The 26,662-nt window shown below is 46.1% G+C and overlaps 1 protein-coding gene across 1 annotated transcript in view; it reads right to left on the reverse strand.

The window, feature by feature from the left end:
- The window catches only part of LOC115206290 (elastin), an 87,253-nt gene that overhangs the window by 45,171 nt on the left and 15,420 nt on the right, over positions 1-26,662 (reverse strand). Inside the window, exons 2-5 of the mRNA XM_029773075.1 lie at positions 21,713-21,787; positions 15,226-15,276; positions 14,305-14,400; positions 14,096-14,122 (exon numbers count right to left, since the gene is read on the reverse strand). Of these exons, the coding sequence (XP_029628935.1) occupies positions 14,096-14,122; positions 14,305-14,400; positions 15,226-15,276; positions 21,713-21,787 (249 nt within the window). The remainder of the gene's footprint in view (positions 1-14,095; positions 14,123-14,304; positions 14,401-15,225; positions 15,277-21,712; positions 21,788-26,662) is intronic.

Raw genomic sequence — 26,662 nt, forward strand, 5'->3', positions numbered from 1 at the left:
TGTGGACAGATGATACGGTAGGATAACCAGGCATACAGTCAGGCATGATCTAATACCAACACTGATAATGACACTGCCAGTGAGATAGTCTGAGATTGTCCTCTGATGTTCTGATAAGGCGTGAGTCTGAAATCCTGTGGATGTCTATATCATTAAAGCTACAATCCGCTCTCATGTCCTTGGAGAGTCTGTGGTTAGCTGTTACTGACAGATGGACTCCAGCCCCCAGCCTCCACTTTATAGGCCCAGTACACATCATAATAGATGTCTTTCACTGTCATTACAGCCGATGGTATCAGTAATCAAATGATCATGATGTAGGATGATATAGTGGCTCATTTGGGTATGGTGCATTCTTGTGTTAGTAGCGCACTATGATGTTGGATCAGAACAAAGAGGAGTGACGTTAGGTATTGCAGTGATTCCAGATCGCGTGAGTGGAGCACGCCATAGCTCCCCCCGTCATCTCTCTTCTCTCCTCCTTCATCCCCCTTTCTCTCCCTCTGGTGACCTCCCCTGCTCCTTGTCACTTCCAGGTTTTCCAAGCCGTCAGTCATGAAGCAGCTATGCGGAGTGGATTTAAGACGCATGCTGGACTAATTAAACACACACACTTGCATGCACACACACACACACACACACACACACACACACACACACACACACACACACACACACACACACACACACACACACACACACACACACACACACACACACACACACACTCCCCTGGTCGGTGACAAAAAGCCAGGCTCTGAGTCGGCGATGAGCCCTTTGTTTTCTCCTTCCTTTCCATGGAGTCATTGTCAGAGAGAGGTCCCAAAGCCCTGTCCCTGCCAGAGGACCCCAACTACTGAACTGTTAGGGAGTTTCGGCTTCTACAAACAGGTCGGGTGGGGGTGGTTTCAGGCCCAGGGCTCTTGGGCAGCTCTCATTCAGTTTGTGTCGATGCCTTCGGGCCAGTGTCCAGGCCCAAACGAGTGGAATAAAAGCTGGAGAAATTGGAGGCATTTTTTGGGCCCGCCTAGCCTATTTCCTGGTTTTCCAACGTTGTTGAGGATCATTATTTTCATTTGGTCGTTATAAGAATTGGTCCGGGTTCAGATTTGTTTGTCCTGTGGTTGATGGATACTCTGTGCTGAGCCTGGCATCGATGCACGTTTTTGCACAATCTAGCTAATACACACCCAAATACACCAAGACACACATTTACACATACACACACACTCTGTGGGGGCGAGCAGCTCTTTCGAATGGCTCCAATTTACAGGCCGTTGTAAAACGATTACAGCGAAGCCACCGGGCCAAGCCTAACCTAGCCGAGTCCTGCCTAGCGACGTCCACTCACACCACACGCACACGCACGCGCACATGCACACACACACATACACACACACACAGTATATGCTTACATATGCACTTACATGCCCAGTGACAACGTCAGAGCCGTCTTCTTCTAACTAACCCTCCCAACGAACCTCCATCCTCCATCTCACCATGACAACATCTGTCTAATCACATGCCTTGATGTAAAGAAGTTATCACACTTGATTACCGTTCTCATTCATACAGAGCAGCGTGAGTCACGAGTCATGACATATCCACTCATTGAGTTTGCGATGAATGACATAATTGTTTATGCCTCAATTCATACAGTATGTCACCCGTTGCTCTTTTCTTTTTCAAACAGACCACACAGCCTCCTGCTCTCCATTTCTATTAGCTCTCAACAGTCTTTCTTAAGGCTCTGTACGAGAGAGAGAAAGAGATTCTGACATGCTAATATCCTGATACTTTTTCATCCTGGTCCAAAGGAATATCACTGTTGCTGTGCCAGCTCTGAGCCCTACGAAAGGTCAGAAGTATATCCCTAGACCCATCTCTCATACCGACCAACACATGCATCTGCTCCCACACACGCAGGCACGCAGGCACGCAGGCATGCATGCACGCATGCACGCACGCAGACACACACACACACACACACACACACACATACACACACACACACACACACACACACACACACACACACACACACACACACATACACACACACACACACACACACACACACACACACACACACACACACATACACACACACACACACACACACACTTTAAACACAAATACCTGCTCATTTCTGTCCATGATTTATTATGTCTGAGGATAGCAATTGTCAAAACATGCAGGGAGAGAAAAACAGTGGAGCCAGTGACCATGGTATGTAAAGCTGGATATGCACATAACATCACCCAGATGGTCCACATATGCATTTCACTGCCTGCCCGCTGAATCCCTTCTTGACAAGTCAGTGTTGAGAAATGATACTAGCATTAAACAGGTCTCGAACACACACTGTAGCTGTGTCCAAACTCTGCCTTGCCTTCTACTTACTAAAACAACATACTGTGTACTAATCAATCATACTACATACTAATATTTACAGCATAATGTTTAGTAAAAACATATGCACTAACCAATAAATATCAACATACTTATCGTCCATACTGCGCCTGTTCCCTGCCAGTCATTTATTTTTGTGGAGTGCGTCCCCTATTCTGTCAAACACAAGTGGGTATGAAAAGACGATTATCTTCCTCAATAGTGTGCAGCCTAAATAAGTATGACATCCTGGCATTTAAAGGATAATACATTTTCAAAATTGCACATACTTTAAAACGTTCTATTTTTGCATTACCAAAAAGTATGGATATTCGGACACAGCGCATCTCTCTCTCACTCGCTCGCTCGCACACACACACACACACACACACACACACACACACACACACACACACACACACACACACACACACACACACACACACACACACACACACACACACACACACACACACACACACCTTGTGAGTTCAGGTTCATCATATCATCCTCAAAAGCATTTTTGAAGTTCCCTGTTAATTACAACACAATGCGTTCACAGGCCAGCCATATCAACACATGGGATAAACCCTGAGGGATCACACTGAGAGAGAAAGCTCGCCTGTCAGTGATGAACAACACACTACACAATAACACAACAAATCAAGTCATAACATGATACTGTATCAGCTAAGACACCCACAAAGCATCCTTTACAGTGAGTATAGGATAATAAACCTACCCACATTTCCTACAAGCCCACTAGGCCTATGTGTTAAAGCTTGTAACAGTACGTAGAGTTGGGAGCTGCATAATGTAACCAGCTTTCCCAAATAATAGGGTGATGTTATAGCTATTAGGCAATAAACGCTGTCTAGTTACATTTCTAACTGTGATTGATTCATACCATGTTTATTCCAGGCTTCATTTTCTTTCACTTGGATACTGTGCCAACAGAAGACTCAGGCCTAGGACCTAGGATTCTACTCAGTCTCAATCGCTGAACCGATTGAGATTAAATATGCAGTGTTTACCGTGAATGCAGTCTCCACTAATGCAGGAACATTGACTTTACATTTTGCTCACGCTGTAACGCTGAACTTCCGCCACACGGATTGAATAGAGCCCCTAGTCTGACAGTGACTGTAACTGAGGTCGGTCCAGTGATGATTTAGCTTTATGGACAGCTGGGGAAATGGGAGCATAGAGATTTCTCCATCCCTGCATAAACAACACTTAGGCCTCTCTGCCAGATGGACGCGGAGAGAGCTGCTCGCTCCAGACCAGAGCCACTGGCAGACACTGTGCAGGGGAGAGAGCTGCTCACTCCAGACCAGAGCCACTGGCAGACACTGTGCAGGGGAGAGAGCTGCTCACTCCAGACCAGAGCCACTGGCAGACACTGTGCAGGGGAGAGCGCTGCTCACTCCAGACCAGAGCCACTGGCAGACACTGTGCAGGGGAGAGAGCTGCTCACTCCAGACCAGAGCCACTGGCAGACACTGTGCAGGGGAGAGAGCTGCTCGCTCCAGACCAGAGGCACTGGCAGACACTGTACAGGGGAGAGAACTGCTCGCTCCAGACCAGAGCCACTGGCAGACACTGTGCAGGGGAGAGAGCTGCTCGCTCCAGACCAGAGCCACTGGCAGACACTGTGCAGGGGAGAGAACTGCTCGCTCCAGACCAGAGCCACTGGCAGACACTGTGCAGGGGAGAGAGCTGCTCGCTCCAGACCAGAGCCACTGGCAGACACTGTGCAGGGGAGAGAGCTGCTCGCTCCAGACCAGAGCCACTGGCAGACACTGTGCAGGGGAGAGAGCTGCTCACTCCAGACCAGAGCCACTGGCAGACACTGTGCAGGGGAGTGGCTGGGGCTGCACAGTCAGACATACTGGCAGGGTTAGGAGAGGGGAAAGGAAAGGAAAGGAGGGAGGGGGTGAGGAAAGGGGAGACTGTACAGGTATGGGATGCTCGCTTTAGACCCACTGGCAGCAAACCTTAAAGACAGGGGAGAGGTGGAGGCTTCAGTTCAGAACCACTGGCAGATAGTGTATGGAAGAGAGGTTGAGGAGACCAGGCCAGGAGACACATGGGGAGAGACTTCCACTGACCACAAACCGCTAATAACTGTGAGAACATGGTCAGCAGAACGAACAAGACCACAGAAACACAAAGAGACCATCGTGAGAACACAGCTGGTACAGCTGGTACTGAATATAGTAACTTGTAGCACAAGGAAGTCAGCTTTTGTCACAATACAGTATTCAGTTTAATCTTTAAGATACAATAAAGCAACAGATAAAATTCCATGAGAAAACTCATCAGAATCGATAGCCCTCTGAATTTTAAGTCCATCTTACCGGGCCTGGACAGAGTGGAGTCATTCACAAAGATAACAAACAACCATAACAAACTTTTTTTCTAAACATACACAGACAAAAGACAACAGGCTGATGCATACAAACATCAACAGCATCACCCCTGCCCATCACCCCTGCTCCCAACGCCTCCATCTCCAGCACCACTTCCACATGACTTCAAACTGCATCCCTCTGCCCTTCTCTGTTGCCTACACCCTTTCAATATTCAAATAATAATGCATTTGATTCATTATTCCAACGTCACAATGATGGAGGATCATTTAATGCCAGTTTTTAAGCAAATGTTGTTGTTTTTTAACTCACCCTCAGGCCAAGGGCCAACGATGTGTCCCCAAACACACGCACGCACGCACACACACACACACACACACACACACACACACACACACACACACACACACACACACACACACACACACACACACACACACACACACACACACACAGGGCTGTTGTGGTGACCGTATTACCGCCACACCTCCAGTCATGAGTTATGACAGCAGTAAAATTCTACATGACTGTTGAGTCATGGTAATCTCCTCTTATGCACTCAGGCCATGTGTTGGTAGTATACAACTCACCAATGGCCTGGAACTCAGGGCTATATTGTCCTTCTAACCACTCTGACATCAATGTAATCGAAAATCACATCAAACACTCAAACACAGTATTGTGCTTTTAAAACTCAGCTCACTGTGATGATCAATTTGAAGAAAGAAGTTCAACAGCAGGTTGAAACTGAGTGGAAAACATGGTCATTGTGGATGTTTAATGAAATGGACAGCGCTCTCATATGCATAATTGGAGCTTACACATATGCATAGGCCTATATATATGAGCCCAAGCTTGAAAAAAAAAAGAATTAAAATAATGATTATACAATACATAGCGCATGCAGAATAACATAAAAAAACGATTTAAAATGTATTTAATTGGTTAGCCTATAAACATATTCAAGTAATCACCTTTGAGTGTGGACTGTATTATTATGCATACTAGATGGACTGGTTACCTTATGCTACACTCCAAAGTTTCTATTCATGAGTCTCAGAGAGAAAGTATAGGCCTAGGCGATGCTGTTGGTTCAATAGTACATTTCTATCGGATTTTGAATAGCCTGGTAGTACCCAGGGAATTTTTAGTATTTTCATAATTTTTTATATTTTCATAATTAATAGGCTACAGAATATTTCACCACTGTGCGTTTCCATCTACTTCCCCTCTCTCCTTCATGACTTGCTCAAGCACGCAGAGAGAGGAGCTGTCAACAGTTTAATGAAATATGTTTCATTGTGAAAACATGTTACTTTCTATGTTCCCGAACAGATGTCACTTGATTAAGCACTTGTTATGTGCAGGAACAGTGTTGGGGAGCCCATAGCATACAGAGTTTGGGTGGAATATCAGCTGTTGAGCAGGGAGAGACTGCATGCCCCTCAAACAGTGGTTGATGCATGGAGTGAAAAAACCAAAGTAGCCTATCCGAACGAACAGGTGGGACAGCGCCTCCATTCGTTATTCCAGAGCATCGGTGGATGACCTATTTTTTTCCCCCTGCACCTGTTCCTGCACATCTGATAATGGGCCATTCTAAATCAAAACTAATTTAACATATTAGTAAAGACAATATTAAATTGAGAATAGTCTGATGGGTGATAATAGGATCAATTGAGGAGAGAACAGTGTGTGCAGCCTGAGTTAAAGAACAGTGTACAAGCTTTTTTTGCGATGATCAATAGCCTATAGCTGCATCATGCATCCCAGATATGTTTTGATTTGTAAGATATTCTAAGGTTTGAATTATTAACAATTAAAGTTGCAAAATAACAATAATAATCTAGCGTAGCCTATAGGATCTGTTTCAAATGATCACTTGTATGCTCAACATAGCTTTCATACGCGCAATGATAAAAATATCCTTTACATTTTATTCAGCTAAGTTCAATTCTATTCTTACTATAAAATCATATAATATAAAATAAGCATATCATGTCTGCTAAATGAACAAGCCTACAGCCTATGATAGCCTGATGACATACAGTAGGACAACTCATATTCTGTTAATCTGAAAACATTTTCTTCATATCATAATGTTTCTTTAGACCTACCTAAGAAAAATAATGGATTTATTGTTATGGTGTATATCAAGTTGATTTATTATACTTATTAAAATGTAGATGTTCCAAAGGCACCCATAAGCAGCTTGTGTGTGTGGAGGCGTGGAGATGCTACACTTGTTCATGTTTGCATGACAATGATTGTATGACAAAATGTAATGACTGCCACATCGCACGGACACACACACACACACACACACTCACACACACCACACACACACACACACACACACACACACACACACACACACACACACACACACACACACACACACACACACACACACACACACACACACACACACACACACACACACGTAGTGCCATCTGGGAATTAACAAAGCCTAGCGTCTCCCAGATCGTCTTCTGTTGGCTAAGCACTCGCATCATATCTCTCACTCACTTTCTTTTCCCTGTTTTGACTCATTTCTTTTTTTCCTACTCCCTCTGTCATTCCTCTCCAATTATTTTTTGTCATAGTGTTCCAGTCTCTCTCATTGCTCTCTCTCAATCATCCCTCTATCTTTTTCTCATCCCTCCCTCTTTCTCAACCCCATCTCGCTCAGTTCAATCCATCCTCTCTCATCTCTCTGAGTCACTCCTTCCTAGGTGAATTCAACATCCCTTCTCAAAGGATAAAAATAGAGCTTCGGGTCAGCCTTTTTTTCAAATCCCAGGAAGCTCACATACAGAGAAACACCCTCCAATATTTCACTGCTTCATTTTGCAATATGATAATGTGAAGCCTTCTGAGTCGGAAGTTTGACTGGTTGTGTGAGATCATTCCAGACAGATACAGACAGTAGGTCAGCCCAGCTGTGTACAGTACAGTCTGACCTGACCTGCAGCCCTGTCCTATGAAGAGTGACCTGCAGACCTGTCCTATGAAGAGTGACCTGCAGACCTGACCTATGAGGAGTGACCTGCAGACCTGACCTATGAAGAGTGACCTGCAGCCCTGACCTATGAGGAGTGCTTGCAGGCCTGACCTATGAGGAGTGCCTGCAGGCCTGACCTATGAGGAGTGCCTGCAGGCCTGACCTATGAGGAGTGCTTGCAGGCCTGACCTATGAGGAGTGCCTGCAGACCTGACCTATGAGGAGTGCCTGCAGACCTGACCTATGAGGAGTGCTTGCAGGCCTGACCTATGAGGAGTGCTTGCAGGCCTGACCTATGAGGAGTGCTTGCAGGCCTGACCTATGAGGAGTGCCTGCAGCCCTGACCTATGAGGAGTGCCTGCAGGCCTGACCTATGAGGAGTGCCTGCAGCCCTGACCTATGAGGAGTGCCTGCAGACCTGACCTATGAGGAGTGCTTGCAGGCCTGACCTATGAGGAGTGCTTGCAGGCCTGACCTATGAGGAGTGCTTGCAGGCCTGACCTATGAGGAGTGCCTGCAGCCCTGACCTATGAAGAGTGCCTGCAGGCCTGACCTATGAGGAGTGCCTGCAGGCCTGACCTATGAGGAGTGCCTGCAGCCCTGACCTATGAGGAGTGCTTTCAGGCCTGACCTATGAGGAGTGCCTGCAGACCTGACCTATGAGGAGTGCCTGCAGCCCTGACCTATGATGCTTGCCTGCAGCCCTGACCTATGAGGAGTGCTTGCAGCCCTGACCTATGAGGAGTGCCTGCAGACCTGACCTATGATGCTTGCCTGCAGCCCTGACCTATGAGGAGTGACCTGCAGCCCTGACCTATGAGGAGTGCCTGCAGGCCTGACCTATGAGGAGTGCCTGCAGCCCTGACCTATGAGGAGTGCCTGCGGCCCTGACCTATGAGGAGTGCCTGCAGGCCTGACCTATGATGCTTGCCTGCAGCCCTGACCTATGAGGAGAGAGTATAAAGAGAGCCTGCAGCACATCACTTCCTTCGCGTGTCACTCTTAACCTTGAATAAACGGACGCGGATCTCATACCACCACTGACACACTGGGCCCTGTGTGTGTACAGTATGTGTGTGTTCCTGAGAGTTTTACTTCTTATCTTTTTCCCGTAATGAAATTACAGAGTTAGCAAAAACAGCAATGTTGTCACGTTCTCTATCTTCAAATTCCCTATCATATATGAGCCAAGGCGCAGCGTGCCGGTAATTCCACATCTTTATTTGAAGAAAACCGAACAAAAACAATAAACAGGTAAACAGCAAGAAACGTAACGCAACTGTGGTGTACACACACAGAAATAATAATAACCCACCAACACAGGTGGGGAAAAGGCTGCCTAAGTATGATTCCCAATCAGAGACAAGGAACGACAGCTGCCTCTGATTGGAAACCATACTCGGCCAATAAAGAAAAACAACATAGACAAACAACACATAGAATGCCCACCCCATGTCACACCCTGACCTAACCAAACAGAGAAAAACGACTCTCTCAGGTCAGGGCGTGACAGTACCTCCCCCCCAAAGGTGCGGACTCCTGGCCGCAAACCTGAACCTATAGGGGAGGGTCTGGGTGGGCATCTACTCATGGTGGCAGCTTTGGTTCGGGGTGTAGCCCCCACACCGCCCGCTAATCCCCCCGCTTCTGTGTCGTCGGAGGAACCAGACCGTGGATCAGCGCCGGAGGCTCTGAACTGCCGACCGCCGCTGAAGACTCTGGGCTGCAGGCCGCCGCTGAACACTCTGGGCTGCAGACCGTCGCTGAAGACTCTGGGCTGCGGACCGTCGCTGAAGACTCGGGGCTGCGGACCGTCGCTGAAGACTCGGGGCTGCGGACCGTCGCTGAAGACTCTGGGCTGCGGACCGTCGCTGAAGACTCGGGGCTGCGGACCGTCGCTGAAGACTCGGGGCTGCGGACCGTCGCTGAAGACTCGGGGCTGCGGACCATCGCTGAAGACTCGGGGCTGCGGACCGTCGCCGAAGACTCGGGGCTGTGGACCGTCGCCGAAGATTCGGGGCTGAGGAGCATCGCCGAAGACTCCGGGCTGGGGAGCATCGCCGGAGGCTCCGGGCTGGGGAGTGTCGCCGGAGGCTCCGGACTGGGGAGCGTCGCTGGAGGCTCCGGACTTGAGAGCGTCGCTGGAGGCTCCGGACTGGAGAGCGTCTCTGTAGGTTCTGGACAGGGGACCTTCGCTGCAGGCTCTGTGCCATGGATCATCACTACTGGTTCCGCGCCATGGATCATCACTGGAGGCTTTGTGCCATGGATCATCACTGGAGGCTTCGTGCCATGGCTGATTCCTACAGGCTCCGGGCCATGGATCATCACTGGAGGCTTCGTGCCATGGATCATCCCTACAGGCTCCAGGCCATGGATCATCACTGGAGGCTTCGTGCCATGGATTATCACTACAGGCTCCGGGCCATGGATCATCACTGGAGGCTTCGCGCCATGGATTGTCACTGGAGGCTTCGGACCATTGATCATCACTGGAGGCTTCCTACGGGGAGCTGGAACCGGTCTCACCAGACTGGGGAGACACACAGGAGACTCGGTGCGCAGAGCAGGCACAGGGCACACTGGGCCGTGGAGGTGCACCGGAGGTCTGGAGCTCAGGTCTGGCACACCCTGTCCTGGCTGGATGGTCACTGTAGCCCAGCAAGGGCAGAGCGCCGGCACAGGATGAACAGGTTTGTGCTGATGAATGGGGGGTACCGTGCGTAGAGCTGGCGCAGGATAACCTGGGCCGAAGAGACGCACTGGAGACCAGGAACGCTGAGCCGGCACACTTCTTCCTGGCTCACGGCCAACTCTAGCACGGCAACTGTGAGGAGCTTGCACCGAGCGCACCGGGCTGTGAGTGCGCACTGGCGACACAGTGCGCATCACCGCATAATATGGTTCTTGCTCGGTCACTCGCTCTCCACGGTAAGCACTGGGAGTTGGCTCAGGTCTCAACCCCGACTTCGCCAATCTCCCCATGTGCCCCCCCCAAAAAAATTGCCACTGCCTCTCGGGCTTCTGTTGTTGATTCTCCCTGGTCCAGCTCGTCTTCCCAGTCAGCGCACACTGCTTGGCCTTCTTGTGGTGGGTTATTCTGTCACGTTCTCTATCTTCAAATTCCCTGTCATATATGAGCCAAGGCGCAGCGTGCCGGTAATTCCACATCTTTATTTGAAGAAAACCGAACCAAAACAATAAACAGGTAAACAGCAAGAAATGTAACGCAACTGTGGCGTACACACACAGAAATAATAATAACCCACCAACACAGGTGGGGGAAAGGCTGCCTAAGTATGATTCCTAATCAGAGACAAGGAACGACAGCTGCCTCTGATTGGAAACCATACTCGGCCAATAAAGAAAAACAACATAGACATACAACACATAGAATGCCCACCCCATGTCACACCCTGACCTAACCAAACAGAGAAAAACGACTCTCTCAGGTCAGGGCGTGACAAATGTTGTCCATGTTTCTTGTTATGCAGTCTCCCTGCTAACTCTTAGTGACAAGACGTTATTTTGAAAATCAAAACATTTGTAATAAGTTTTGTCCAGGTTTGGCAAAGAAACAAACAATGTAGGAGGAATCCACCTTAGCTTTAGGGGGGCTTGATGAGACCAGGTCCAGGGCCCAGCTGCGCTCTGTTCTCTCTTCCCTCCCCCTCTCTCTGCCCCCCACCTCTCACCTCCCCTCTCTCCCTCTGTCCCTGCTCTCTCTTTCTCTACCTTCTTCTCTGGTCCCGACCGACTCGTCCAACGCATGCACACATACACAGACGCTGACAGGATTCACAATTGGTTTAGTAGTCTAGCGTTTTACAAGGCTTGGCACGCGTCTGACAATGATTCAGCTGTCACGCCACTTTGATCACGAGCTGCTGTTCTCTGTCAGGGCCAAGGTGTGTGTGGGTTTGTGTGTGTGTTAGTGTGTGTGTGTGACAGGACCAAGGTGTGTGTTTGAGGTATGCAGCTGATGCTCCACTTCAAGTTTCAATCACCAGAGAGGTTATGATGAAAAGTGGGTCTGGGCATGGGGAAAGAATCCACATGAGAATTCTAGAATGCAACAGGTGTCTGGTTTAAAAGCCAATCCTCACATCTGTTTAGCTCAGGATAGAATACTATGTCAACATGTCAATGGACAGAGTAACCCTCCCCAAGCCTGAATACCTGGCGGCGTTTGGTTTCATTAAACATGGTCCCTACCTGCACTATTTCATATTAGCGTGTAGCTACAGTATCTCAGCCAACTATCAGATCGCATTACCATCTACACAAAGGCTAATTGATCTGTATGGATCCAAACCACCCTTGTTTTGTGAGACAACTTAGGTAAACGTTACTCTGTGTTTGTAATGGAAACTTCATCTCTGTGTATAAAGTTAGCTGGTTCCAGCCCAAGTGCCCTCGAGTGAAACACCAAATCTGGATAGCTTCAGTCAACACCCCAGCTGTTGGAATGGATACATCTCGAATGTCACCTTGCATGAAAAGCCCTTGCTGAGCAAAAGAATGAAGAAGGGGCATTACAATGCTGTTGTGACTACTAATATCTTGTTCTCGTTCCATTGAAATTGATTAATTCCCTCAGCTGACCCTAACAGTTCCAGCTCAACCTACCCCATATGTTTTCCCTCTTTGCCTGTTTGGAGCGACTGGGAGCAGCCTGTTTCCTTCCTTCTCAATAATCACATTTCAGAGAGAGAGAGAGAGAGCGAGAGAGCGAGAGAGAGAGAGAGGAGAGAGAGAGAGGAGAGGGAGAGAGAGAGAGAGAGAGAGAGAGGAGAGGAGAGAGAGAGAGAGGAGAAAGAGAGAGAGAGGAGAGAGAGAGAGGAGAGGAGCGCGAGAGAGAGAGGAGAAGAGAGGGAGAGAGGGAGAGCGAGAGAGAGAAAGAAGAGAGAGAGAGAGAGAGGAGAGAGGAGATCGACGAGATAGAAGAGGAGAGAAAGAGAGAGAAGAGAGAGAGAGGAGAAGAGGGAGAGAGAGAGAGAGAGAGAGAGAGAGAGGAGAGGATAGAACAGAAGAGAAGAGAGAGAAAGAGGAGAGAGGAAGGGGCGAGAGAGAGAGACGAGAGAGAGAGAAGAGAGAGTAGAGAGAGAGAGAGGGAGAGGAGAGAGGAGGGGAGAGAGGAGAGCGAGAGAGAGAGGGAGAGGCGAGAGAGAGAGAGAGGAGAGAGAGAGAGAGAGAGAGAGGAGAGAGGAGAGCGAGAGAGAGAGAGAGCGAGAGAGAGAGAGAGGAGAGGAGAGAGGAGAGAGGAGAGAGGAGAGAGGAGAGCGAGAGAGAGCTCTAACTCTTACAAAAGCCAAAGCATTATACTTCCCAATCTGAGCTCTGAGGCGCTGGTGACCCAAGCCAAAGTCAACTTCCACCTAATATCCAATATTAGGACGCTTTTACAAAACAGATTTCTGAAACTCAATGACTTGATTGAGAGACGGAGGAAAAAACACTTCACCACAGTAAGCCGTTCAAAATCTTATCAGACTTTAAGACGATTACTCCATTCCTTATCTCTCCAAGCACATAGCTGTGGTGGTGGCCTAGATGAAATCATCTCTGCTTTAGGAAATTAAATAATGGCTGAACATTGCTAATGCCCTAATACTGTGTTCCACAATATTTACACAACATTATCAGTGGAAGGACAGTGGCAAAACTTCAACAAGGAGGTTTCCAGATATTGTGTCGGCCTAACGTTACAAAAACAATCAGCGCATTGGTGGGAGTTCACACTGTCAATCATCACTCAGTCTGGGACGTGTAGGGGTTGAGGAGGGGTGAAGTGATGTTGTGATGGAGGGATGGAATAGTGGCGGAGAGGTTGAGGGAGGGAGGTGACAGGGTCCCCCTGTTCTCATCAATGGAACACATTGGGTCAAATCCCAGACAGGACTTCCCAAATAGCTGCCAAACCCGGGGAGACTCAACCACGATGAAAACACAGGGGTGATAAGGGAGATGTAGCTGACAGTCTCTCAAGAGAGGTAGCCCTTCATTGAACTACAGTATGCTACACTACAGGTTTCGCCCGTCATTGGCATGCACTCTAATGCATTCTATACAGATTAGCTAATAGCTACATTACCCACCTCCTGCTCTCATTAAGAACTCTCATTTCCTTCCTCTTTAAAACACTTCAGTAAGGTTTCTTAGACAACAATGTACGAGAGAAATTTCCCTAGTTAAAACCATAACAGGATACTCTGACTTGATACTACCAGACTAGTCTGGTACAGTACCGGTACCTGCCTTGTGCCTTCTAAAGAACTGTAGAAAACGGTATAGAGTACGAAAGAGTGAGTTGGAGCAGATAGCTTACCAGGTTTGGGGCCCTTTCCACCGACTCCTGTTGAACAAAGCACCCAATGATTAATCTACAAATGATAGAAATACACTATAGTTGAATAAACATATTTAGTTTCATCATTGACACTGCACATTCAAAGAGAGTGCTATAGTTGACAGTGTAAGTGCTTTAATATAAATGTTGGAGTCTCAACTTTCAATGTTCTGTAGATAAGTACACACCTCCTCCTCCGAGGCCTCCTGCTCCTATGCCTCCTGCCCCGCCACCAGGGACCAGACCTCCAGCACCAACACCACCCCGTCCTCCATATCCTCCAGCTGGCGGAAACATAAGGTCTGGTTAGACAACAGGTCTTTGTCATTACCGTCACCGTCATCTTCTTTATCATCAACACTTACTACAGTATGTAAGCCTATAAGACAACACTTCCCTTACTGCATAGCCATTCCCTGACAGCAACACAGAACACACCCAGATGGGGGAACGGACAGCACGCTGTGGTTTTATAGGTGTGAGGAGAACACTCTAACTCCCTGTACACCTTGTTAAACCAGACTTAATGACAGTGGTCGTGTCTGAGCACTGTGTTGCCCAACAACAACATGTCATTAGAACCAACACCATGACTAAACTATTAGCTTAGCTTGTGGCCATGTGGTTGAGTGGAGGAGAACACACACCTTGAGCTTTCCGAGATAGAACCAGGCTAAACCGTGCAAAACTATGCCTATTCTCCATCACTTTTGTGAAATAGCTACAGACTTAAAAAGTGTGGTGGTGTGGTAGTTAACGTGGTGTACTGTAGTGGTCAGAGTGTTCAGTATGCATGCTGCTGGGTGTGTCTCTGCTATGACAGTGTGATAAGACAAAGGCCATATATAATAGCCACTCTCCATATCTCTCTATGGGAGTTGCTGTAATGAGGGTGGCCTGGTGTTTGTAACCCACTTCAGTCCCCTGGCCGACACGCAACACAGGGAGCTCAACTCTGTGACAACGTTGTGGTTTTGAAAACCCTGTATCTGTAGTCATTGTTCACGGAATGACTGTAGGTCTCAACAGCAGCATACTGTAGATGTTGTCTCTATTGGTCCAGCTAAGGGATACCTATTAGAGGAGGGTATTACTTGTTTTCTACTCACCACCAGGTTTAGCTGGTTTGTAGCCTGCTCCTGAGGGTATCCCACCAGCTCCTGTTGGTAAAACAAGAAAAGAAAAAGAAAACAGAAGAGAAGTAGAAAAAGAGTTAGAGTGAAAGGCTTGATGTTTGTTTTAGCTCTCCCCCTGGCTGCTCCCTCCCTCACTTCGGTCTCTGACCTGACCAGATATCTCCACACTGAGACTAGACCACTGTGGTGGGTAGGAGGCTCTAAATCTCTACATCTTTAAATCTTCTAAGTTTGAGTCCCAAATGGCAACCTATTCCCTATATAGTGTACCACTTTTGACCAGGACCCTAGTCAGAAGCAGTGCGCCATGTATGGAATAGGGTGCCATTTGGGACACACTCTAAATCTCCAACTGTATCACAGAGACGTCTTCCAACCTCAGAGTGAGGAGTGGAATGCAGAGGGTCGGTGTGGCAACTCACGCTTCCTCACACTGTATTTCACTGTAATTTATGGCCTCAATGATGTTACAGTGAAAACCTACAGTACAGCTACATTATACTTATCCAGAGGGAAATGGTAGAGTACATGGGAAATAGTAAGGTGCGAGAGAGAGAAAAAATACAAGCGATATTGCGTTTTTGTGTATGACGGTAATGATTAAGAGAGCCACATATGAGACAGACGCTTCGGACCATTTCAAGTTGCCCGGCTCGGCCTGCCCGTCATTTAAGGCTGGTTTTAAGGCTGAAGGTGTGTGGTTCAACTGTCCTGGAGGTTGTTAATATTTTACGTGCTGAACACAAGTGAAACCCAACAGCCACGGTCGGCTCTTAGTGGGTTTGGAGAGGGAGAGCAGTGGTGATCGCCGGTTGGTTTGTGGTTGAGTTGGAGACTTGCAGTACTGTACACTACAGGCACAGGGCCAATGGTTAAACTGTGGGTTGCAATAATAGACTGTGACCCAACATGTGCCTTTATTTCTTCAATAAGTAATGCTACAGTAATTTAGTCATACAGGCTTTGTGTTGTGTGCTGGGAAACATGAAAGGTGTATGTTGTATGCTGTACAGTACGCTGTATGATCTACACTACATGGCCAAAAATATGTGGTCACCTGCTCGTCAAACATCTTATTCTAAAATCATGGCCATTAATATGGAGTGGGTCCTCCCTTTGCTGTTATAACAGCCTCCGCTCTTCTGGGAAGGCTTTCCACTAGATGTTGGAACATTGCTGCAGGGATTTGCTTTCATTCAGCCTCAAAAGCATTAGTGAGGTTGGGCACTGATGTTGGGCGATTAGGCCTGGCTTGCAGTCAGCGTTCCAATTCATCCCAAAGTTGTTTGATGAGGTTGAGGTTAGGGCTCTGTGCAGGTCAGTCAAGTTCTTCCACACCGATCTCGACAAACCATTTGTGACTCGTTTCAGGAAACTAGGCGTAAGTTACGCGTCACTACTTTACAGGAGAGCCATTTGAACGCAATTTTTCTTTTTAATCAAAATGTTTTTTTGTTCTTGCAGAAATGCCTTCTGGAACATGTGAAGTTTCATGTGCCTTAATAACAAACTTGTATGCCATCTGTAAATACGAATACAACTGTTAAATTACGAGCCTAGTTGGTTTAGCCACAGAAAAAGTCAGCAACCTTCCCGCTAGCCATGATTGGCTGAGATAATGAATGGACATGCCGAGAGATTGAGTTTTGAAATCAGTGGAATTAGAGTATGATAGCTAAGGAGATGGAGAAAACACCTGTCTTCGGATTACATTACATCTAGCAAGCTACATTTTCAGATATTACACGTTACTAATTTTGTCAGAAAGTCATTTTTATTTCAAGTTAAAGTGTACTGTTAGCTAGCTAGCTAGCTAATGTTAGCTGGCTGGCTAGCTAGCTGGCTGGCTAGCTAGCTAACGTTACATGTATGAGCACAGAATAACTGACAAATTTACGAACACTCAACACCCATTGAATATGGTCGGTGTCTGTAAACGTTGGCAACAAAACGTGATTAAATTGATGCCAGCATTACAGTTGCAGTCACCAACACTCTGGATAACATAAAAACAGCCTAACCAGCTCTGCTAGGGAGAGTAAAATGTTCAGAGTGAGCGGTTCTCTCATTTGTGTCTGGAAGTAGCTAGCAAGCTAGCCAACGTTAGCCAGGTAGCTTGGGTGCTTGACTGCTGTTGTTAGTTCAGAAAGCTCGGATCAACCCTACTCCTTGGCCAGAGCGTCCAGTGTGAGAATCGAGCCGGTTGGTCACATTTCTATATGAACCTCGCTTTGTCATGCTGAAACAGGAAAGGGCCTTCTCCAAACTGTTGCCATAAAGTTGGAAGCACAGAATCGTCTAGAATGTCATTGTATGCCGTAGAGTTAAGATTTCCCTTCACTGGAACTAAGGGCCCTGGCCTGAACCATGAAAACAGCCCCATACCGTTATTCCTCCTCTACCAAACATTATAGTTGGCACGATGTATACGGGCAGGTAGCGTTTTTCTGGCCTCCGCCAAACACAGATGTGTCCGTTGTACAAAGCTGTCATCAAGGCAAAGGATGGCTACTTTGAATAATCTCAAATATAAAATATATTTTGATTTTTTCAACACTTTTTTGCTTACTACATGATTCCATATGTGTTATTTCATAGTTTTGATGTCTGCACCATTATTTTACAATGTAGAAAATAGTCAAAAAAAAGAAAAAAACTGTAAGGAGTAGGTGTGTCCAAACTTTTGACTGGTACTGTAAGTTATCCCATACAAGCTTTTGTGCCAAATACATTACCTTGTTACAGGTGTCAAGCTTATGGACATGTGGCAGCAGTGCGTAGGAGAAAAGTGTGAGAAGTGTGCAGAAGGGCATGAGAGAAAGGAATGTGTAGCATTGGGGAAAGTAGTGGTATGTGTTAATTGTACTGGTGCCCATGGGGCTGGGGATCAGAAATGTCCGGTGCAAGAGAGGCAGGTTGAGGTTTCCAGGGTTAGAATAGTACAGAAGTTGTCATATGCTGAGACAGTGAAGAAAGTAGAGGAAGATGGGTCAAGGGGGAGGAATCCTGAGAGGAGCCCTCACTGCTGCTCGATCATCCTATTTTTCCAACTTAATTGAGGAAAATAAGAACAATCCGAAATTTCTTTTTGATACTGTCGCAAAGCTAACTAAAAAGCAGCATTCGCAAATGGAGGATGGCTTTCACTTCAGCAGTAATACATTTATGAACTTCTTTGAGGAAAAGATCATGATCATTAGAAAGCAAATTACGGACTCCTCTTTAAATCTGGGTATTCCTCCAAAGCTCTATTGTCCTGAGTCTGCACAACTCTGCCAGGACCTTGGCTCAAGGGAGATACTAAAGTGTTTTAGTACTATATCTCTTGACACAATGATGAAAATAATCATGGCCTCCAAACCCTCAAGCTGCATACTGGACCCTATTCCAACTAAACTACTGAAAGAGCTGCTTCCTGTGCTTGGCCCTCCTATGTTGAACATAATAAACGGCTCTCTATCCACCGGATGTGTACCAAGCTCACTAAAAGTGGCAGTAATAAAGCCTCTCTTGAAAAAGCCGAATCTTGACCCAGAAATTATAAAAAACTATCGGCCTATATAGAATCTTCCATTCCTCTCAAAAATTTTAGAAAAAGCTGTTGCACAGCAACTCACTGCCTTCCTGAAGACAAACAATGTATACGAAACGCTTCAGTCTGGTTTTAGACCCCATCATAGCACTGAGACTGCACTTGTGAAGGTGGTAAATTACCTTTTAATGACGTCAGATCGAGGCTCTGCATCTGTCCTCGTGCTCCTAGATCTTAGTGCCGCTTTTGATACCATCGATCACCACATTCTTTTGGAGAGATTGGAAACCCAAATTGGTCTACATGGACAAGTTCTGGCCTGGTTTAGATCTTATCTGTCGGAAAGATATCAGTTTGTCTCTGTGAATGGTTTGTCCTCTGACAAATCAATTGTAAATTTCGGTGTTCCTCAAGGTTCCGTTTTAGGACCACTATTGTTTTCACTATATATTTTACCTCTTGGGGATGTCATTCGAAAACATAATGTTAATTTTCACTGCTATGCGGACGACACACAGCTGTACATTTCAATGAAACATGGTGAAGCCCCAAAATTGCCCTCGCTAGAAGCCTGTGTTTCAGACATAAGGAAGTGGATGGCTGCAAACGTTCTACTTTTAAACTCGGACAAAACAGAGATGCTTGTTCTAGGTCCCAAGAAACAAAGAGATCTTCTGTTCAATCTGACAATTAATCTGGATGGTTGTACAGTCGTCTCAAATAAAACTGTGAAGGACCTCGGTGTTACTCTGGACCCTGATCTCTCTTTTGAAGAACATATCAAGACTGTTTCAAGGACAGCTTTTTTCCATCTACGTAACATTGCAAAAATCAGAAACTTTCTGTCCAAAAATGACGCAGAAAAATTAATCCATGCTTTTGTTACTTCTAGGCTGGACTACTGCAATGCTCTACTTTCCGGCTACCCGGATAAAGCACTAAACAAACTTCAGTTAGTGCTAAATACGGCTGCTAGAATCCTGACTAGAACCCAAAAATTTGATCATATTACTCCAGTGCTAGCCTCCCTACACTGGCTTCCTGTTAAGGCAAGGGCTGATTTCAAGGTTTTACTGCTAACCTACAAAGCATTACATGGGCTTGCTCCTACCTATCTTTCCGATTTGGTCCTGCCGTACATACCTACACGTACGCTACGGTCACAAGACGCAGGCCTCCTAATTGTCCCTAGAATTTCTAAGCAAACGGCTGGAGGTAGGGCTTTCTCCTATACAGCTAAATTTTTATGGAATGGTCTGCCTACCCATGTGAGAGACGCAGACTCAGTCTCAACCTTTAAGTCTTTACTGAAGACTTATCTCTTCAGTAGGTCCTATGATTAAGTATAGTCTGGCCCAGGAGTGTGAAGGTGAACGGAAAGGCTGGAGCAACGAACCGCCCTTGCTGTCTCTGCCTTGCCGGTTCCCCTCTTTCCACTGGGATTCTCTGCCTCTAACCCTATTACAGGGGCTGAGTCACTGACTTACTGGTGTTCTTCCATGCCGTCCATGGGAGGGGTGCGTCACTTGAGTGGGTTGAGTCACTGACGTGGTCTTCCTGTCTGGGTTGGCGCCCCCCCCTTGGGTTGTGCCATGGCGGAGATTTTTGTGGGCTATACTCGGCCTTGTCTTCGGACGGTAAGTTGGTGGTTGTAGACATCCCTCTAGTGGTGTGGGGGCTGTGCTTTGGCAAAGTGGGTGGGGTTATATCCTGCCTGTTTGGCCCTGTCCGGGGGTATCATCGGATGGGGCCACAGTGTCTTCTGATCCCTCCTGTCTCAGCCTCCAGTATTTATGCTGCAGTAGTTTATGTGCCGGGGGGCTAGGGTCAGTCTGTTACATCTGGAGTATTCTCTTGTCTTATCCGGTGTCCTGTGTGAATTTAAATATGCTCTCTCTAATTCTCTCTTTCTCTCTTTCTTTCTTTCTCTCGGAGGACCTGAGCCCTAGGACCATGCCTCGGGACTACCTGGCATGATGACTACTTGCTGTCCCCAGTCCACGTTGCCATGCTGCTGCTCCAGTTTCAACTGTTCTGCCTGCGGCTACGGAACCCTGACCTGTTCATCGGACGTGCTTGTTGCACCCTCGACAACTACAATGATTATTATTATTTGACCATGCTGGTCATTTATGAACATTTTAACATCTTGACCATGTTCTGTTATAGTATCCACCCGGCACAGCCAGAAGAGGACTGGCCACCCCTCATAGCCTGGTTCCTCTCTAGGTTTCTTCCTAGGTTTTTGGCCTTTCTAGGGAGTTTTTCCTAGGGAGTTTTTCCTAGTTTTTCCTTTCACATGCATTGCTTGCTGTTTGGGGTTTTAGGCTGGGTTTCTGTACAGCACTTTGAGATTTCAGCTGATATACGAAGGGCTATATAAATAAATTTGATTTGATTTGATTTGAGTGGTGTGAGTAGTAGAGCTGTACCAGTACAGGGGGATCGGCCAACAAGTCATATATTGCATCTGAAATAGTTTTCAAAGTTGGATTTTCTAGCGAAACAAGGGGTGATAAGGGATGGAAGACCCACACCTGACATTAGCGACTTACGTCAAAGGAAGGGACAGAAATAACAAGATAATTTCAATCTGAGTGGTGTCAACGGAAAGACTGGCTCTGTGGACAACAGTCAACAGTCTCAGTTAAGAGGACATTTTCTGCGCTGAAACAAATATTGATCAAGGACAACTCTCATCCCTTGCCATCATCTCCACCGTGACCAAGAGATTTTTAAAACTGAGGGTCAACAGGGAGGAGTTTTATAATTCAGTCACTGATGTCTTTAACCAGAAGGATAGACGCCAGATTGATGGGCTTCCGGCCTAGCCGGCCTCAGACCTCACCGGACTTCACTGTACTTTATATAAAGAGACATGTTGTGTAATGTGTTGCTCTGTGCAGCCGTAGGTAGCTAATATGTTACCTGGGTAGAGACCAGCACCTGGTCCAGATCCTCCTGCTCCTGGTCCGACTCCAGCACCAGAAGGCACGTACACACCTGGAGAGACAGACAGGTAACATACCTGGTCAGGGACAGCTCTGTGTGACTTCACAACACTAATCTAACGGTTCAACGTCTAGACTGCAATCCATAGTTTTTAAATGACGATATTCCAAACCTCAGCCATGACCAACACTCTAACTTACATACCCACAGCCTAAACCTCAACCCATTGTACAGCTAACCACTTACTCCTTATTCAAAGTAATCTTGAATCTAGACAACCAAAAATCTAGTCTTGCTTGCCTGTGGGATGAGTCAAACCCATGATGTAGTGCAAAACGAAACTATGGTACAGTAAGAGGTCAAGGCAAAGTCTGAATATCAAAAATGCCTTTGTTTTAAGCTAGCAGTGAGATGAGGTAGTGCAGTTGGAGGAACAGGGAACATTTTGACCAAGTCTTAACACTGCATTTTCATGTTCCCCGTCTCTACCGATTTCCTAGCCGAGACCCAGCCCAGTCCCGAGATAGACGTTCTATAGGCCAGAAATGGCTGCCTTATGTGTAGAAGGAACCCAACCGAAACAAGAAGAAGAAGAAGAAGAAACCACTAGTTGTTCTGGGACGACTAACCACACAGCTCTTCTCTGTGAGCGGTGAGCTCAGGCCTCAATTATAACATTATATATTTGAAGGAAAAACCTGGTTTGTATCACCTCAAAATGGTGTAGTGTAGAAGCTGAGGACCATAAAATGATGTAGATTATATTTAATGACTCTTACATGTGTTGTTGGTGAAGACTAATTAATTTAAGCCACATGTCAAAGGCCCTCATGTTTTTATTAATGCAGAATATGATGTGAATGTAGGCAGTGCATTGGTATGTAGTCCACTAGGTCCAGTTATTACAAGGTATTACTGTCAGTTGAATTTTGGCAGTATAGTGGGGAATACATGAAGATGGCCCTTTTCTGGTCATGTTCAGTTGGGCAAATGGGGGAAGCAGGAGGGGAAAACCCTGTGGGTATGCTGTTGGTGCATAGAGGGAGGTTTGGCCATGGTTTTACGTAACATGCTGTGACATTGTAAAAGGTTTACTGCCACCATTGCCACATCAATGTTCTTTCTCTCTCTCAGCCCCTAGGAGGAGTTTAACATGTGAGACGTCATTGCTACTCAACAAGGTAATCAGCAAGAAGGTTTGTCTGCTACAGGCTACAGGATTCGGAAATATACTGTAAGAACCCTCTAACTGTAAGGTGGGAAGAAGGGAGCGAGGGAAGAAGAAAGGGAGAGGTGTGTGTGTTAGAGAAAGAGAACGAGGTATGAGAGAGAGAGCGAGAGAGAGAGAGAGACAGAGCGCGAGACAGAGAGCAAGAGACAGAGAGAGAGAGACAGAGAGACAGAGAGAGACAGACACAGAGAGAGAGAGAGAGACAGAGACAGACAGAGAGAGAGACAGAGAGAGACAGAGAGAGACAGACAGAGAGAGACAGAGACAGACAGACAGAGAGAGAGAGACAGAGAGAGACAGACAGAGAGAGACAGAGACAGACAGAGAGAGACAGAGAGAGAGGGAGAGGAATAAAAAGGGGGAAACTTCTGGCATCCCCCAGCCAAAGCAATGCATGAAGGAATGGAACAAAGCACGCTAATAAGTCAGCTCATGTAGTCGTGTTTCTGGTGGAAAGTTAACATAAACTGTGAAAATCTACACTGGAGCACAACACCGCGCCTGCTGAAGCCCACACTGAGTCACTCGTTTGGAGAGAAAGGTTAGCGAGGACAAAAGAGTCAGTCATATTCACATAAATCACCCAAATTGCACACCAAAATCTGATTAGCAGAGAGGGAAAATATTTTGTCTATCTGGTCTGTTTTCGTTTAACTGAAAATCTATTCTCAATAAAACTCAGTACATGCCAGCAGGGATTTGTATGGTTGTGCTACGGAGCTAGAATTCTTAACATGGTTTTTATGACGTTGCATGTTGTTTTAAAAACACAATGTTTAGGAGTGTAAATAGGGGTCGGTTTGAGTGAATATTTATTTGAAAGACTGTGGCAGCCGTGTCCTTGGAAAACAAATGAGCTCACAGCTGAATCGGTCCAAAACAGATCAGAGAGAGGATGCTCTCTAGTCTAACTGCTCTTAATTGAGATGGTGAGGGAGTTGGATGATGGGAAGAAGAGGCGATTGGGTTTCCTTACTGTTTGGACTTGTGGTCTTAATGGCTGGCTGAGTAGTAAGAACTTGCTAAACACACAAGGCTCAAGGTTCCAAAGGAAAAAAAAATCCCAAGGCTGAACATTCAGAGAGGGCTGTCAAGGGCATAGAATTACACTCTTAGATAAAAGGTGCCATCTAGAATCCTTTACACAGAGGATTCTACATGGAACCAAAAAGGGTTCTACCTGGAACCAAAAAAGGTTCTCTTATGGGGATCGTCAAAGAACCCTTTTGGAACCCTTTTTTCTAAGAGTGTACAACATTTTGCAAAATCACTGCATACTCTGAGGATGATGTACAGTGCCTTCAGAAATTATTCAGACCCATTGACTTTTTCCACATTTTGTTAGGTTACAGAGTTAATCTAAAATCAATGTACACACAATACCCCATAATGACAAAGCAAAAACAGGTTTTTATAAATGTTTGCTAATTTATAAAAAAAAATATAAAACAGATATATCACATTTACATAAGTATTCAGACCCTTTACTCTGTACACCTTTGGCAGCGATTACAGCCTCAAGTCTTCTTGGTTATGACGCTACAAGCTTGGCACACCTGTATTTGGGGAGTTCTCCCATCTTCTTTGCAGATCCTCTCAAACTCTGTCAGGTTGGATGGGGAGCGATGCTGCACAGCTATTTTCAGGTCTCTCCAGAGATGTTCAAGTCCGGGCTCTGGCTGGGCTTCAAGGACATTCAGAGACTTGTCCCGAAGCCACTCCCTCATTGTCTTGGCTGCCCAAGAGGGCTGTCATGTGCCTTTTACTGTGGAGTGGCTTCCGTCTGGCCACTCTACCATAAAGGCCTGATTGGTGGAGTTTCTCCCATCTTCACAGAGGAACTCTAGAGCTTTGTCAGAGGGACCATCGGGTTCTTGGTCACCTCTGTGAGGCCTTTCTCCCCCGATTAACCAGTTTGGCCGGGCGGCCAGCTCTAGGAAGAGTCTTGGGGTTTCCAAACTTCTTCCATTTAAGAATTATCGAGGCCACTGTGTTCCTCGGGACCTTCAATGCTGCAGCAACTTCTTGGTACCCTTCTCCAGATCTGTGCCTCGACACAATCCTGTCTCGGAGATCTACGGACAATTTCTTCGACCTCATGGCTTGGTTTTTGCTCTGATATGCACTGTCAACTGTGGGACCTTATATAGACAGGTGCTTGCCATTTCAAATCATGTCCAATCGATTGAATTTACCACAGGTAGACTCCAATCAAGTTGTAGAAACATCTCAAGGATGATCAATGGAAACAGGATGCACCTGAGCTCAATTTTGAGTCTCATAGCAAAACGTCTGAATACTTATGTAAATAAGGTATTTCTGTTTTTATTTTATTTTTAATAGATTTTTAATTCAAAAAAACTGTTTTCACTTTGTCATTTTGGTGTATTGCGTGTAGATAGATGAGGATTTTTATTGATTTAATCCATTTTAGAATAAGGTTGTAACGTAATAAAATGTGGAAATAGTCAAGGGGTCTGAATACTTTCCGAATGCACTGTACTGTATGTGTGAGTGTGCAAGTCAATGGATTGATGTGTGTGTACTTAAATGTGTGTATGCTTGCTTGTGTCTGTCCACTCCAGGCCATTTCACTATATGAGTGTGTGGTTGTGTTCCACCCTTCCTCCCGCAGCTCAGTGAATGCCATGCCATGCCAGCTCCATGGCAGAGCCCCCAGGTAGTGTCCTGTACTTTACCCGCAGGGTGGAATGATTGTTCGCCACTTCAACCTGACCTGCCAGACCCGCATTTCACAATCAAAGGGAGGATTTCCTGTCCCAGGGTTGAAAGGGAGGGCAGATGGAGTGAATGTAATTTCTGCTACAATTTTCCGCTGGCCAGAAGCCCGTCATATCATAACTGTGCTGTAGCTACCACACCATACTACTGGGCAGGGCAGAACCCAGTAAGGGGCACTGGGTTCACAAGAACCAACCCAATTAGGTACTCATTGACCTCAGCTAAGAAATGTGAACTATGTTGACCTACAGTATGAAGTCATTGGTTTCTTATCGCTCATCTTAATGTCTAGCTCAAACTCAAAGTGTTCACTAAGAATGATTTGGTCATGGGAGTCTTTTGGAATGCATGTGATTGGAAGTCATACCGGAGGTAAAGGAGACTGGCAGAATTAACCTGCAGTTATATAAGGAACCAATAAATCACCAGTAACCTGATTTAATCCCATATAGGACGTAAAGTAGTTTCTATCTGGTATTCACCGTGAACATAACATGCCATTTCCTCCATTAGCAATCTATATGGTTTATAAGTCAAACATCTGAGAAATCTTTGTACACGATTACATGGTTTCCCATGAAATGGATCTGGCTTACCTCTGAGGCACTGGAACAAACATCTTATTTAGTCTACGATGTTGAACCATGTTTTGGCATCCTCCATTAGTCAATAACATTGCTCTGATTGTTTTGAGTTCAAGTTGAATGGGCTCGTTTTGTCCATGAGACTAAAGCTAACAGATTTAGCCCCATAGGGCGTATCCGCTCTATGTTAAGTTTACAGTTTGCGTATCAGCCAGAGGAAAAAGCACTGACATGTTTATCGACCATTAGCTGGCCATGAATTTTATTAAAGCCAGACCAAACAAATCCAAAACTAGAGAGTCGAATACAAATGAAAACCTATTTTAAAAGCCTTTATGTCTGTTCATTGAAACCCTATGCATGCCTATA

Source organism: Salmo trutta, chromosome 13, assembly GCF_901001165.1.
Source record: "Salmo trutta chromosome 13, fSalTru1.1, whole genome shotgun sequence".
NCBI classification, from domain to species: Eukaryota; Metazoa; Chordata; class Actinopteri; order Salmoniformes; family Salmonidae; genus Salmo; species Salmo trutta.